The sequence below is a fragment of the Hippopotamus amphibius genome, chromosome 8, assembly GCF_030028045.1.
Source record: "Hippopotamus amphibius kiboko isolate mHipAmp2 chromosome 8, mHipAmp2.hap2, whole genome shotgun sequence".
NCBI classification, from domain to species: domain Eukaryota; kingdom Metazoa; phylum Chordata; class Mammalia; order Artiodactyla; family Hippopotamidae; genus Hippopotamus; species Hippopotamus amphibius.
In genome coordinates this window covers 36,711,694-36,726,838 of record NC_080193.1, presented here as the reverse complement: position 1 = coordinate 36,726,838, position 15,145 = coordinate 36,711,694, and the positions used below count along the sequence as shown (strand labels likewise).

The following is a 15,145-nucleotide window of genomic DNA, read 5'->3' as shown; positions in this document are numbered from 1 at the left end:
CTGCATTTTAAGTAGTTGGCCTTTTTACACAATGAAAAACTATCTGTGTTCACATAGAAATAAAAGTGTTAAACTTCTTTTACTTTTATCTTTAAAAAATATGAGTAAAGTTACGAGGGGCGGGTGATACTTGTAGGTAGCAAAATTTACAAGTGATCAACTTCCCAAATTTAGGTTCTTTCAAAATGAGGTTGCCTTTTGTGCCCCAGACAGTGAGTGTAAAGCAGGTACCTGGGCCCAAATGTCCGCACTTGAGTGAGATGTATCTGGAGACCATTTCATTCTCATGCCTAAAGACCCGAGCAATGAGAGGCTGTCGAATGAGTTCTGTCTTAGGTGAAACTGGTTTACTTTCCCGTCCTGAGGCTTTTCTAGAAGAAGGGCAGTGTGACAGTGAACAGCTCTCAGCAGCGTTATTAGCACATTACTGACCAGAGACGGGTTAGTACGTTACGGAACAGAGACGGTTCATATTCATTTACATAACAGATCGTCAGCCGCAGGCATTAGTTTCTACAGAAATCCCCCGTCAATAATGAGTAAAAGGCCAGGAGATAGGGATGTTCTTTATCCCACCAGAGTGAGAGGCTGCACTGCTCTCCCAGGCCTTTGCTGTCCTCTGCATCTGCTCTTCTCTGGGCATGTGTGTGCTGATGCATCACGTCTCTCCCTCCAGAATTTGTTTTCTGCCACAGAGTTCCTGAATATCCCATTTCTGTGTCTTTTACTTATGCTGGCTTTTTTTTTTTTTCTTTTTTCACATCTTTCTGTCTCTGTCAAAATATAATATGAATGAATATGTCATTAGCAGGTCACAGGATAGAACTGAAGTGTGTATTTACTGCTCGTTGCATTTATTGAGTAGACTTTGTATTTACTGAAGACCACAGAGTATTTTATATCATCTCTTTAAAACACATACAGGCACTTAGAGTAATATTGCCAAATTAATTGAATGACTAAAACAAACCATACCCCTTCCAATAAAGGAAATGTACACATGAGGCCCTTTAAACTCCCCAAAACTTATGTTAAGGGTGCTGTGAGGTCACTCATGTAAGCTCCTAGGTGAGAGTTGAGTTGGCACTAACCCAGCTTTGTAAAAGTGTTACATATCCATGAAAAGGTGGGCTTGGGGAAGAAACCTTTTTATCTTCAAATTGATTGACATGATCTCTCTCTTGGCTTTGTCCCAGGCAAAGGAAAACCAGTCTCCCCTAATTTGTAACTAAACTCTTCTCACACAGGTTGTGCTTTCAGTTTTTATCATCTGTGGTATCTGGGAAGCCCCAAACTGATGAATTAAAGCAGTCTGCGTTTACAGCCCCCAAGGGTGCCTGACAGGAACAAACATTGAACTTCTGCAGAGGAAGCCACTCTCAAATCTGGCTTCTCATGGTCCCCACAGATTAAAATATGCCAAATATGACCTCATAGTCCAAAATTACATCCACTATGAGTGAGAAACAGCAGAGAAAAAGAATAAAAACGTAATTAATTCTTCGAGACTTAAGGGTCTTTTATATAATTTGAAATTGCTATATTTAAATGCTTAACAGAAATAAGTAACTTGCATTTTTAGCAGTATGTAGAATTTAGTTGTCCACCCAGTTGAGAACAGACCACTCATCTGGAATAAGAGCAGTAAAGCCACACATCTGCAGACCTGAGCAAGAGCAGAAACCCTAGGAGGTGAGGGCCAGAGCTGGTTTGCATCCTGAGGTTGTTGGCTGAATCCTGGAGACCTGGGGCATTTGCTGTGCTGAGTGCTTAGGACATGGAGTGACAGGAAGTAAGCCCGCACCCACCCAAGGCCTGCGTCGTCACTGGTGAACAAGAGGTTAGCTCTGCTATACAGAAGAAGACAAGAGGGAATCTGCCATTTTCATGTTAAGTGCTGGGTGGAGCGGGGAAGGTGATCTTCCCTGAGAAGCTGCAGCCATAAATTGGGCCTTCGTGCAGGTTTTTGGTCAGAATTTATGCTCCCTTTGTGGTCTGAAAAACCCAGATAGAGAAATCATTTTAAAGTGGCTGTGGATTGCTTGTGTCCACAGGACGCTAGCAAAAGCAGACAGATCCTCACTTTCAGTCTAGGTCTTAAAAGAATCCCCATAAAGTTCCAAGAAAAGAAACCATTCTGTTGTCTTAATATTTAAAGAAATGAAAAATTTGGAAAGACAAGCAGGGGAATAAGAAATTGTAAAAAATGACCAAGGAGGTTTTGAAAAAGAACAAATGGGTCTTCTAGAAATGAAAATATAATGTTATTAAAATTTTAAACTCAGTGGGTAAATTGAGCCGCAGAACCAATGAAGCTGAAGAGTGAACTTACGAATTTAAAATAAGAAAACATTGTCCAGAGTATGCAGAAGGATGGAGTTAGAAAATATGATGGGGATGTTGAGTCATAGGGAAGGTAGTGAGGAAATTTAATCTAATTGGATTTTAAGAAGAGAGACTGGGGCACAGACAGTATTTGAAGAGAGAAAGGTTGGGAATCTTCATAATTGTTGAAGGACACTAAACTGCAGATGCAAAAACCCCAGTAAATCCCAAGCAAGACAAAAAGAAAAATCCACAGTTAAATACATCATAGGGAAATTGCAGAACATCAAAGATTAAAAAAAGAAAAAAGAAAAAAGACATTAGAAACAGCCAGAGGGAAAAAGAGACTACCCATAAAGGAGAGCCAGAGTTTAAATACAGCTGGGGCCTCGGGATCAGATCAGTGGAGCTTATCAGTGTCCATGTCCTATATCTGCTTTTCTACAGTAGTTTCGTAAGATGTTACCATTGAGAGAAACTGGATAAAGAGCACACAGGATCTCTGTGTATTATATCTTACAGTCAAATCTGTAAGCCTACAATTATCTCAAAAAGGTTAAGAAAGGGGTCCTTAAAACTGTTCTCCCCAAAAGTATGATTTAATGGAAGTTGTGCTTTTAATAATATTATTCTAATCTGTTAGGCTGTTACCTTAGAGATAGCAAAGCATACCTTAAAAAAAATTAAGACAAAGGAGGAAACGAAGGTGAAAGGAAAATGAGAAATCAAGACAAATAAAAAGCATGCCTATAAGTGGTAAGAACAAGCTCAAATGAACTGAACTTTCCAGTTAAAACAGAAAGATTGTTAGACTTAAATTTTTTAAAAAGACCTAGCAATATGATATTTTAAGAGATTAAGTCTTTAATGTAAGGCTACAGATAGAGTGAAAGACAAAGGATGAGGAATTCATAGTAAAAGAAAGTTGTTGAAGGTTTATTAATAACAGACCCCAAAAAGGCAAAAAGAGGATTTCTATATAATAAAAGTTTCAATAAATCACTAAGATGTAATAGACTTGAATTTTTATGGACTTAATAAAAGAAGCCTCAAGATATACTAAAGAGTATTTGGGAATTAATCTTTATACTGGGTTGTATATAAAAATACAAATTTTGAATAACTAGTACATTAATGTAGTTCAAAACTCAGAAAATATAGATGCACAGTTCTCACCCCCACCCCAGTCTTTGTCCTTCATTTGCCTAGTTATCACCTCTTTCCTTTAACCCCAGTATGTTACTGCTTTTAGTTTCATTTTTATCCATAGTTTCTTTGCATAAAGAAATAATGTAGGGGAACTTCCCTGGTTGTCTGGTGGGTAAGACCCTGTGTTCCCAATGCAGGAGGGCCAGGGTTCAATCCCTGGCTGGAGAACGAGATTCTGCATGCATGCCGCCACTAAGTTCCCATGCCATAGCTAAAAGATCCCGTGTGCCGCAGCTAAGACCCGGAGCCGCCTAAATAACTAACTAAATAAATAAATATTTTTTAAAAAATTTAAAAAAAGAAGTAATGTAGGGAATCCCCTGGTGGTCCAGTGGTTAGGACTCCAAACTTTCACTGCCAGGGTCCCGGTTCAGTTCCCTGATCGGGGAACTAAGATCCCAGAAGCCCTGTGGCCCAGCCAAAAAAAAAATATGTAATATAGAAGTCATACGTCTCCTTTTTTTTTAAACACATAAAAGGTAGCATATTTACATACAGTATTCTGGATCTTCATTATTTTCACTTAGTTATAGCGTAAGATGCTCCCGTGTTAGGTTGGAGAACCTCTTCATTATCACTGCTGTACAGTCCCCTATGCGGGTTAACCTGAGCCAACCAAACCCATAACGATAGACTTTTGCATTGCTTCCAGAGTTTTGCTATTACAAACAGTGCTGCCATGAATTACCTTTCATATATATCATTTTGCATGGACACAAGAGTACTGGGAGGATAAATGACCCAAAGTGGAATTGTTGGATTAAACAGTGCGTGCATTTGTAATTGTGGTACATATTGCCAAATAGCCCTCTGTAGGGGCTGTATTAATTTTAACTCCCACAAGCAATGAATGAGAGTGCCTGTTTGCCTACATGCCAGAATGTTAGCAAATCTTTAAGATTTTGCCAGTCTCGTAGATGATAAATAGCATTCTTAACGTCACTTTAATATTGTTTTCCTTACTGTGAGGCTGAACACTGTTTCACACATTTAGGGGCAATTTCTATCTCTGTTAAATGTCTGTTCCTAGCCTTTGACCATTTTGATTGGGGTGTGACAGTGGTGTGTTGAAGCTGGCTTTAACCAGTTCATGAGATCCAGTTGTTAAATTTTCAGCATTTTATAAGCTGGTTTATATCGTATCAGTAGGCTCAAATAGGCCAAGGTGGGAATATTTATACCGGGGAAATTGCAAACACCGCAAGTCAGCAGAACACCCCTCCTCCCCCCCATTCCCCGGTAATTGTTAAACATTTACCAGCACACTGGTTGTTGAACTTATTATTGATTCCTAAGAATCTTTTGTATGGTAAGGAAATTAACACCTTATGACATGAATTGCAAATAATTTCCCCCAATTTGTCATTTTCTTGAATTTGCTCTTAGTTTTCTTCCTGCCGTCCTGAGATTAAAAACAAAGAAAAAAATCAGTTAAATTTATCAGTCTTTTCTAAGGGCTTTTAATTTTGTTGTAGTTAGAATGCACTTTCCACTACAAGTTACAAAGGAATTCTCCCATGTTTTCTTTTAGAACTTTTTTTTTTCTTTTTCTTTTTTCTTTTTTTTCCCTGCTGTGCTGCACTGCATGTTGGATCTTAGTTTCCCAACCAGGGGTTGAACCCACGCCCCCTGCAATGGAAGTGAGGAGTCCTAACTACTGGACCACCAGGAAAGTCCCCTGAAACTTTGATGATTTCATATTTGACATTTGCTGTTTTTCGTGGTGTAAAGTGTGAAGTATGGATCCAGCTTATTTTTCCAAAGCAGAACATTAGCAAATGAGATCCTATAATCCAATTTTAAGAAAGCAACATATTGTTTTGAACTACATATTAATGCTTGTGGAATGAAGCAGAAGCAGTGCTTAGAGGGAAATTCATAGCCCTGAATTCATATTAGAGGAGAGACTGAATTAGTTTGTTCCCAGTGAGTTAGTGAAAGAACAGAATAAACCCAAAGAAAAGGAGGAGGGAAGTAATGAAGATAAAAGTTAATGAAGTCGGAATTAAACATTCTCGATAGAGGATTAAGAAATACAAAATTTGATTCTTTGAAAATACTAATAGAATAGGCAAACCTTTGGAAAGGTCAGTGGAAGAGGAGAATGCCTACAAACTATTAGCAACAATAAGGTGGGTTAAGTGTGGATCAGTAGAACTTTAAAGGGTAGTAGGAGAAAACTGACAATTTTATGTTAACAGTTTTAAAGCAAATTGGACATATTTCTAGGGGAAAAGAAACTTTCTTCAAGAAGAATAAAAAACCCAAGTAGTTATAAGACTACATATTAAATAATTTGAATCAATACTTAAAACTCTGTCCCCCCCCATCGAAAGCTAATTACTCAATTAAAATAGAAAAGATATCCAAAATCCCTACCGTGCTCAGATGTATAATCCATATATATACGTGCAAGTTGTGAAGCATTGGACAGTTCCTGTCTTACATAAACTCAGAACAGAAAGCGAGGGAGCTTTCCTCACTGGTATTATGTAGCTGTTGTAACCTTAGCACCAGAATCAGGTGAGGTACGATACAGGCATTCTGTGTAAGTGAGTGTGAGAGTCATGACAGTGGAGGTTTAGCCCAGGTTTAATACTTTCATTCCTCATAGATGCAGCTCAGCACGTTTAGGAGAATAATATCTCAGAAGATGCAGGCAAAGCATTAAAAAAATCCGCAAACATTTTTGACAAGTTCTTAGCAATTAGGAATGCTTTTTCTTAACTTGTTGAAATTATAGTTTTTGTGAAATTCCAGAGTTATTTTTTTAAATGTGGCTCAAGAAAACAAGGCCTACCTCGTGCTTCTCTTTAGCATTGTGCTGTGTATCCAAGACAGCAGAGAAAGAGATCAAAGGGTCGTACCTAAAGGGAGAAAACTGAAGTCTTATTTGCAGGTGGTTTTCTGTTTAGAGAGCACCAAATGATCTACATGTAAACTGGCAAAATTAATAAAAGTTTAGCAAGATTCCTAGAGTTAAGATGAAAATATAAGTTACATTCTAATTTGTCCACAAGTTAGAAAACATAATAAACTGTATGGTGTATAATAAAAATAAAGCACCTTTGAATAAGTCTACAGAAATTGAATAACACCTTTGGAAAAAATTATAAGGCTTTATTGAAAGACATTGGAGAAAGTGAAATAGAGAAAACACTAATGAATGGAAAGATCAGTATCATAAAGCTGCCCCCCCCAATTAACCCCAAATTCCACATTGCCAGTCAGAATTTCAACACGTCTTTTTATTGTATCTTCACATGCATATGCAAGAGAGCAAAGGGCTTTAGAGGAAAGTGACTTGATTTGCCCTACCAGTTGGGAAGGTAATTTTGAAAAGCCCCTCACCACAGTCTGCGTTGCACAGGGTGGACACGTGGACTAATGCGGCGTTCTCGACAGGGAGAAACAGACCCCTGCGTCTACACAAGTACTTGTAAGTGACAAAGGGGGCTTTGTAGATTAGTGAGAAAGGGGTTAACTAAATTTATCTGGACCTTCATTGGTCATGGAAAAAGTAAAATGGGTCTCTCCTTTACGTCCTGCAGAAAAACACCTTCCATAAGTGACCTCACAAATGTTGAGCCAAACAGTAAGTTTTGGAAAAATATATACCCTATGATACAATATAAAACATTAAAATACATAAAATAATGCTATCTGTTTCTTGATTATACAACTGTATATTAAAAACATAAACACAAGGGAATGATGACGGCTGGGTTTGGGATCATGTTACCAGATGTTGGCAGGGAGGTGGAGGATACAGGGACATAACAAAGAAGATTTTTATTTTCTTAGCTGAATGGGTTTGGATACTCTTTTAAAAAGTCTTAAGAAATTAAACACAGTTGTTTTTTCACACTCAGTTTGCTTTGTGACTGCCTTGATGTAGCTTGGTGACTTCCTTAGGAGAGTAAAATGCTCTAACTCACAGGTCAGCCAGCCAGCCAGGCACAGGTATCTAAACCAGTGGTGGGAACTTGGACAAATTAATTAATCCCCTTGCTTCTCTGTTTCCTCATCTGTAAAATGGGAATAATTACTTTCTGTGTTGGTGTGAGGGTTTTGAGTTCACACATATATATAGCTCATAGTATAATGTATGATATAGCTCCTAATTTTAGTCTAGATTCTAGAACTCGTAGATCTTTTGTTCCACTGCTATTGAAAGTCATTGATTCTTTCTAGTCAATTTCTTTCTTCCTTTTTTTTTTTTTTTTAAATTAAATGCATTGCTTTCTTTTATTGCTCCTTACCTTCTTTTCTTGGACTTTTTTCAAGCCTTAGGATTTGTTTTTCTGTATTGCCTTTTTGTAAGCTTCCTCAGTTGATGAGGTAGATGTGCTTTTGAACAATATAAGAAGCCGGCGGGAGTTCAGATTGTTTTGTTTTCCCTATCAGATTGCTGTTGTGATTGAATTATGGCAGTTGCGGCATCTGTGCCCCTTTGAAAACAAAGAAGCCCTGAATTTTAAAAAGTTTAATTCCTAATCATTCTAGTCTTACCATCAGTGATCTTGCATTTGTGAATTCATTTTTATTTTTATGGTTTCATGCTTTAATAATTGGAGTTGGGCTTCCTAGGTGGCGCAGTGGTTAAGAATCCTCCTGCCAATGCAGAGGTCACGGGTTCGATCCCAGCTCCAGGAAGATCCCACATGCCGCGGAGCAACTAAGCCCGTGTGCCAAAAAAAAAATAATAATAATTGGAGTTAACACATTGCTTTACTTACAGTGGCAAATTTTCTTCCTAAATGCCTATGACATTGCATTATGTTTAGGCCATTTCTCTAGGTACTCCTAATATTGATTCTTTTTATAAACTTCCATCTTTTGCAGCCTGGAAACTTGCTAGCATACATGCTTTAAAATAGACGTTTAATGCTATGTATTGAGGCACATTTATTGTCCAGGGTGCTATAGCTTTTGTTGGTTACTGAGTTAAGAAGTTTTTGTTTGTTTTGTTTTGTTTTGCATTTACTCTTTTTTTCTGTAGTATTTTTCTGAAGATGACAGCTAATATTCTTTTCTGCTTTTGGAACTTTGACAAATATGTAGGCAATAAACAGGAGAGAGAATTTAATCTGAAAAAAAATTGTGGGAAAAAAAACCCTCAAGCGACTATCACCTCCTTATCTGAAAATAGAATATGCTAAAACAGGTGGAACAAAAGCACCTGTTAGGTTCCTGAGTCCTTCCGAGGAGTTTTTGACATGTCTGCAGAATTTGTGTGTGCAGACTGGATGCGTGTGTGCACACAGGGATGTGTGTCGGGACCGCACGTGGGAGACCAGGTCCCTGGAGGTGGCCTAACCCGTACCCCTTGCTTATGGTGTGGGTGCTCTACCAAGTGGGTCGCGCTTGCTGGAAACATTATGGAACCACTGTTTTTGCCGTGTCCTCCAGGTCGGATCCGCACGCGGCGGCAGAGCTCTGGGAGCGCCACCAACGTTGCCTCCACGCCTTCTGACAGTCGGGGCCGCAGTCGCGCCAAAGTGGTCTCACAGTCCCAGCGTAAGGAAGTATACTTTATGCTCTCTGTTATCTTAGTTTTATCCAACAGCCATTCTACAGTTGAAAATTGATAGTATTTCTGTTGACTTCAGGAGGAGAAACACATTTCTGTGGCTCTAAGACACAGTGAATAGTCTTGATGTTTGTTGGATGCTTACAAAACGGAGTATTTCAGTGTACCTGTGTCTCCTTCCCAGGGGATTTACATTTTGTATCCTTAGGCGTTAAACATTGAAATGTAGTTTCTCTCCCTCCCCTCAAGCCTCTCCAAGTGAAACGTACCTGGGTAGGGACCGTTTTGCTATTGATGAGGAATCCTGATGCCATCTAAGAGCAGCACTGGGGAGATGACTGTTCATGCTGAGGTCTCTCTCCAGCGGCAATAAGTAAATCCATTCAGAGCTGCCCCCACCACCCTCCGTGCTAACACGTCCCTCTGCTCCTCTCTTCCTGCCAGTGTGGGCTCTCGCTTTGCTCAGCTGCCCTCGCTTCCATTACTGCTTCTCTGTATATGTTGAGTCACCTGATTTGTTAGCATCAGCCGTGAAAGCAGCTGTGAATGGGATGAGCGTATTCTGATCTCTCTTAGGATCCGGGCCTGGTGTCTCACTTCCCAGCTTCCCTTTCTGTGCACATGGAGGAGGGCGGGGTGTCAGGTCCTCCTGGGCAGGGCGACTGTGGCGGAGGAAGGCTGCCTTTCTCGCATGCTCGGGGCTTGTCAGCTGATGGGGTCGGCCTCCTTCGTGGCCCCAGGAGCTGTCCGGCTTGTAGAGAGCAGTGAGGCCGCTTCTCTCTTAAGTAGTTAGAGTGCCTTTCTCAGCAACTCCTGAATTTAGGTGCTTTCCCATGTCCCTTTGATAACTATCCTTTCTGAAAAGAAAGTGCAAGGTCAGTCATGTTGCTGTGAGGCAACAGAAGCCCATGCTTGTAGTGTATTACCCCACACCACACAACGTAGGCCACGCAGGTGTCGTCCAGCTTCGACCTGGGGAGTAGTATCCAGGCTCTGGTTATTCCGTTGAACCCTAGTGATGCCTGGAGTCACAGATAGATATAAAACTCTGGTCATGACCTCATAAATAGGAGTGGGATCTTACCGCAAAATAAATTTTCTTGGCCAAAAATGTTCGAGACTAAGAGTATAGGTTAATATGTTGAAACTGAGTTGAATAAAAAAATGGTTTAACCCTTCAATTGTACAGGGTTGTTTCCTTTCTTGGAGTGTGAGAGCTGAACAGTATTGCACATTTCTTTATGTCTGCTCTTCACTGGCGTTGGTCCCTCCCCCTGGCTGGGTCTTCTGCTTAAGTGGTGGTGAAAATAAAGTTCCTTTTGTAGTGGGGGATGATGGAGCTTTAATATTTGTCTTATTAAAATACCACACCTCGCCTTGGGGACCCACTTTAAAAGCTCTTCAGTTTTATTTTACTCACCAAATTCCACTCACAGAAAAGAGACAATACCAGCAAATGATCAAGCCTGGACCTTAAACTCGTGTATATAAATCAAATATTTTTTAAAAATTATTTTAATAGGAGGTAAATATGAGCACATCTATATAGTCTACAAATGTAGATATACTAGCATTCATAGTAGATTTCATTAATGTTAGATTTAGGACAGTTAACAGTTGGCATATTTTAAATAGTTGAGGATTTAAATATGTGAGGATTAATATTTAAATATCGGAAAATTTGACATGAGACGTTCAGATGAAACTAGTTAGTAGCAGTTTCTTTCACTTGGTTGATGTCTGTGGAGCACTTCCTGTGTGGTGGGCACTGTGTGCAGGGGTAGAGGCACATAGACGGTAAGTTCTAGTCGCTTCTGCCAGGCTGCTCAGAACTAGAGAGCAGGTGTCCCCAAAGGGCCCGGCATCTTCTCTGCATCTCGTCCTCCTGGCACTGTGCCTGGCGCGCGGTAGGTTCAGAAGTGTTTCATGAGCAGATCTGAAATAAATGCTAATGTAGTATGATGTGTATAAAGTAAAAATAAGTACGAACGTAAACTAGGAGGAACAAGACCTAGAAAAAACAGCTCTTTTGCTAATGTGTTTGTGAACAAAGACATTTGTGCTGTGTTGCATGCTGACCTTCTGTATTGTGTTATTGTCTTTTAATCCACTTTGCCTGTCCTTTGGTCTGCTCTCATAACCAAGGATCCAGATCTGCTAACCCTGCGGGTGGTAAGCCATTTCTCTTCTTGCTTGTTTTTGTTTTTGGCATTCTCCCTCACCCCATGTTCCTTGCATAATGTTAATTTCTCTCTTTATTATGAGCTTAGTTAATCTTTCTGCACTTTTTCTGTATGTTCAAATTCTAGAGTTTGAAATGGATTTCTTTTCTCCTTTTGTACAGCTTAATAGTTTGTTCAAATTTTATGGGCAAAATTAATAGATCCTGAGACAGGTTCTTCATAGTAATGTGTACCGATAATTTCATAATGAATTTCAGTTACATTGTAGCTAAATCAGTATAAAAGGCTAATTTTTGTAAGTAGTCATCTTAGTGATTTATTTGAATGATGGAGGGGTACGTGTGTGTGTATTGGTTTAATTTCCAGGTAAGTATTATTTTGAAGGTTTTTTCCTTTGCATCATTCTATTCTGCTGCATAATAATGAACACTTGATATTTGCAACTTTTATTGCCTTCTCGACTTAAGGAGATGATCTAAGTTAATGACTGCCATTTTGGTATATTGGTATGATCCTTAAAATTTTGCTGCTTTCTTTAAGAAAGAAATGGGTGTATAGGTATCTAGTCACTTAGCCATTTATGAAAATTACTAATCATATTATGATTTTAATTTCCTATTTTATTGCATACACATCAGGGAATATGTTCTATACAGTTTCTACCTTTGTAGATTTTTGAGATTTCCTTTGAGGCTTGGTACACAGTCAGTTTTTGTAATATTCCATTATGGAAATGTGGAGAGAATGTATGTTCTGTTTGTGGACAGTACACCTGTGTATATGTGTGTGGGGGGGTGTTTATACATATCTGTGTAATTCTGACTGCATGCTCTGTCAATTTCTGAGTAGTATGTTAATTAGTATTAGTCTTTCTGAGAGGTATATCAATAATTACGGCCTTTTCGATTTCTCTCTGTATTTTTTATCATTTTCATGTTGTGTATCTCAAAGCTGTGTTACTTGGAGCATAAAGTTTCATGATTATTATATCTTCAAGGATAATTACTTAATTGATGTGAAACACCTTTTTTCTCTTCTAACGCTGTGCTGTGCTCCATTTTGTTGTTTTCTTTTATGTATGTTGTTTGTCTCTTATAAACAACATACAGTTGAATTTCATTTCAGTTTTTTTAAACTAAGCCAAGAATCTCCATCTTTTAATAAATGAATTTAATCCAGCCACATTTATTATGATCACTGATACGTTTGAGCTTATTCCTGTTACTTTATTTTGTGACTTTTGTTTACCATATCTCTGCCCCCTTTTCCATTTGTTAAATTAATGGAGTCTTGGATCCATTGTCTTCCATTAATGTTTAAGAAATTTCTGTTATATTTCTACTCTTTTGGCTATTTTTAACATTATCAACTCCTACAGAAAAAACAAAACAAGAAAACGCCTTTGCTATTATTTGTGGAAATTTGCTGTGTTACAGGGAGGCTTTTTGTACTCAGCCCGAGCCTGCTTTTTTGAATCAGAAATTTTGCAGTCATTTTTGTAGAGCTCCATCCTTAATTCTCCTCTGTATAAATACTCTTTTATGGTAATTTGATGGTCCTTTATGCTCCTTCGTTTTTAAGAAATTAGTGATATTACCAACTTAGAAAGCTATTTTTATATACAATTCTGGTGGTATTTGATCCAACCTAATATGTAAGCTGGCTTCTGACGTTACTGTAATTTATTTCTTGATTTATATCCATTATTCAGTTTTGTTTTCCTTCATTTTTAGCTGGCAGCCGATCAAGTTCCCCAGGGAAATTGTTGGGAAGTGGTTATAGTGGCCTTGCTGGGGGTTCCTCAAGAGGCCCACCCGCGACACCCTCTTCAGAAAAACGAAGCAAGATACCCAGGAGTCAGGGATGTAGCCGAGAAACAAGTCCAAACCGCATAGGATTAGGTAAGAATTCTCAAAGGTCTTGAAACACCATTCCCAACCTGGTCATAATTTTTATTATAATCTAATGACTTTGTCTGCTGTGGGAAATAGAGAGCTGTTTTTGAACTGGGGATGTCACTTTGCGTGTGTTAAAAAGACATTTCAGTTTGTGCTTTTTACAGATTATAGCATGTTCAGTTTTCAGCTATGACTAAAAAATACGTGGGGTTTACCTTCAAACTGATGGGGAAGAATTACACCGTTGTGGGCTTTTGTGTGTTAGAGTCATTTTGCAAAACATTAAATTTGGGGGAATAGGCAGGCTTTTTTCCTTCACAGTTAGGAGCAGTGTTGCTTTTTCATGTTTCTTTCTCTAAATAGCCATTAACCTATGTAAATTTTCAAAAGCAATTTGTAGGGTCCACATTTATTTTAATTTTGATCTTCTCTAACTCAGTTGGTGAAACTGATCATCAAAGAACGTGTGTAGTTACTTTTGACGTAATATTGTTCAAACATAAAAACCAAGAAGAGGAAAACTAGGTATATATAGTATTTATTTGTGCGTTGTAGTTTTAGTTTCTTTGTAATAGTACGTAGAATTTCATGAATAACTCTCAGCAGCCTAACAGCCTTTTACTTGATTAAAATCTATTTTGTATACTACCTTTTTAATAAAAAGATTAGAAGTCTTTATATTGTGATATAGTGTGAAAAATCTATGTTCATACTTTTATATTTTCACCTAAGGGTAAAGACCTACTAATGTGAAATCAGAGTCCTGAATTCTTTAGTCCTGTTGGCTTATCTTTCTCATTTCTTCATTTATCTTTCTCATTTCTTCATTTATTCCCTCAACAACTTTTATTGAATACTTGAATGTATACGGTGATGTGCTAGGCACGTTGTTAGACCTTATGATTAGAAGATAAATGCACTAGATGTAGCTTCTGACTTGGAAGAGCTTGTGCTCTTAGAGGTGAGAATGTAAGACACTATGACATGTACCCTGGCGGGTGCTTGGGGACCATGGAACAGGAATGTCTGCCCCGGTCCTCCCAAGTTTCCTGCCAGGAGAGGCTTCCCAGAATCAGTCCTGTTTTGATAAGGTATTAGGTGGGGCGGGGAGATGAGGAGAAAGGTGTCCTTGGGTAGAGAGGGGCTTGTGCAGGAGCTGTCAGACAGGTGGGAGCGTAGTGTGCCCTGGGACCACCAGTGGTTCATCTGACAATAGCTGAGGATGTTGGTCAGGGTGGGGGAGATGGGGGCAGAGGGACTGGTAGGGTCCAGCTCACGAATGTCCTTGAAGGCTCCCTGAGCTTTGAGAAGGCAGGGGCAGGTATTTAAGAAGTAGAATGGATAGGATTTGGTTTGACCAACATTTCCGAACCAAGTAAGAAGTGTAATCAAGCTGTGGTTTTGTTAATTCTGCATGATGCTGACTTTCTGTGGGCATCCTATAACACTTTCCCCGAGCTGACCAATTACTTGGATTCAGTAATAGCAAGTAATATGGATACAACCAGAGAAAATACCATGACTGCAATATCTATTGATAAATTTCAGATTTGATGCTGTAACATATGTGTATTTGGATCTGGTTTTACTTGGAAAATATATTTGATTTCAAATCTAGGCATGAGGTTTCAGCTGTCCTTTTCCCACAGTTAATTGTCTAAGTTTATAGGATGTTTCTTGGCAATTCACTTTCACTTCATACTTTTAAAAATTCTTTTCTTTTTTGGGATTTTACTTTTTATATTTATTAAAGATACCATTGTTACTTTCTTCTTGAAATTGGGAAATAATTGGGAAATAATCCAACCTTGATTATCTAACATAGCTCTAGGACCTGGTAGTCTGTGGTCTGAACTATGAAGTCTGCGTTGTTGATAATTGAAGAGACAGCATTTAATAAGCCTTTGAAAGAAGTCCAGTGGAACGTCATCCATCAGTAAGAACTAACTAGGAGCCTGTTAGCGTCCCAAAGAGTTCTCATTTGAAACATTATGTTG

The 15,145-nt window shown here is 38.7% G+C and overlaps 1 protein-coding gene across 1 annotated transcript in view; it reads left to right on the top strand.

Moving 5' to 3' along the window:
* Positions 1–15,145, top strand: part of CLASP1 (cytoplasmic linker associated protein 1) — a 265,864-nt gene that overhangs the window by 171,093 nt on the left and 79,626 nt on the right. The window contains exons 20-21 of the mRNA XM_057745852.1: positions 8,947–9,054; positions 12,984–13,151. Of these exons, the coding sequence (XP_057601835.1) occupies positions 8,947–9,054; positions 12,984–13,151 (276 nt within the window). The remainder of the gene's footprint in view (positions 1–8,946; positions 9,055–12,983; positions 13,152–15,145) is intronic.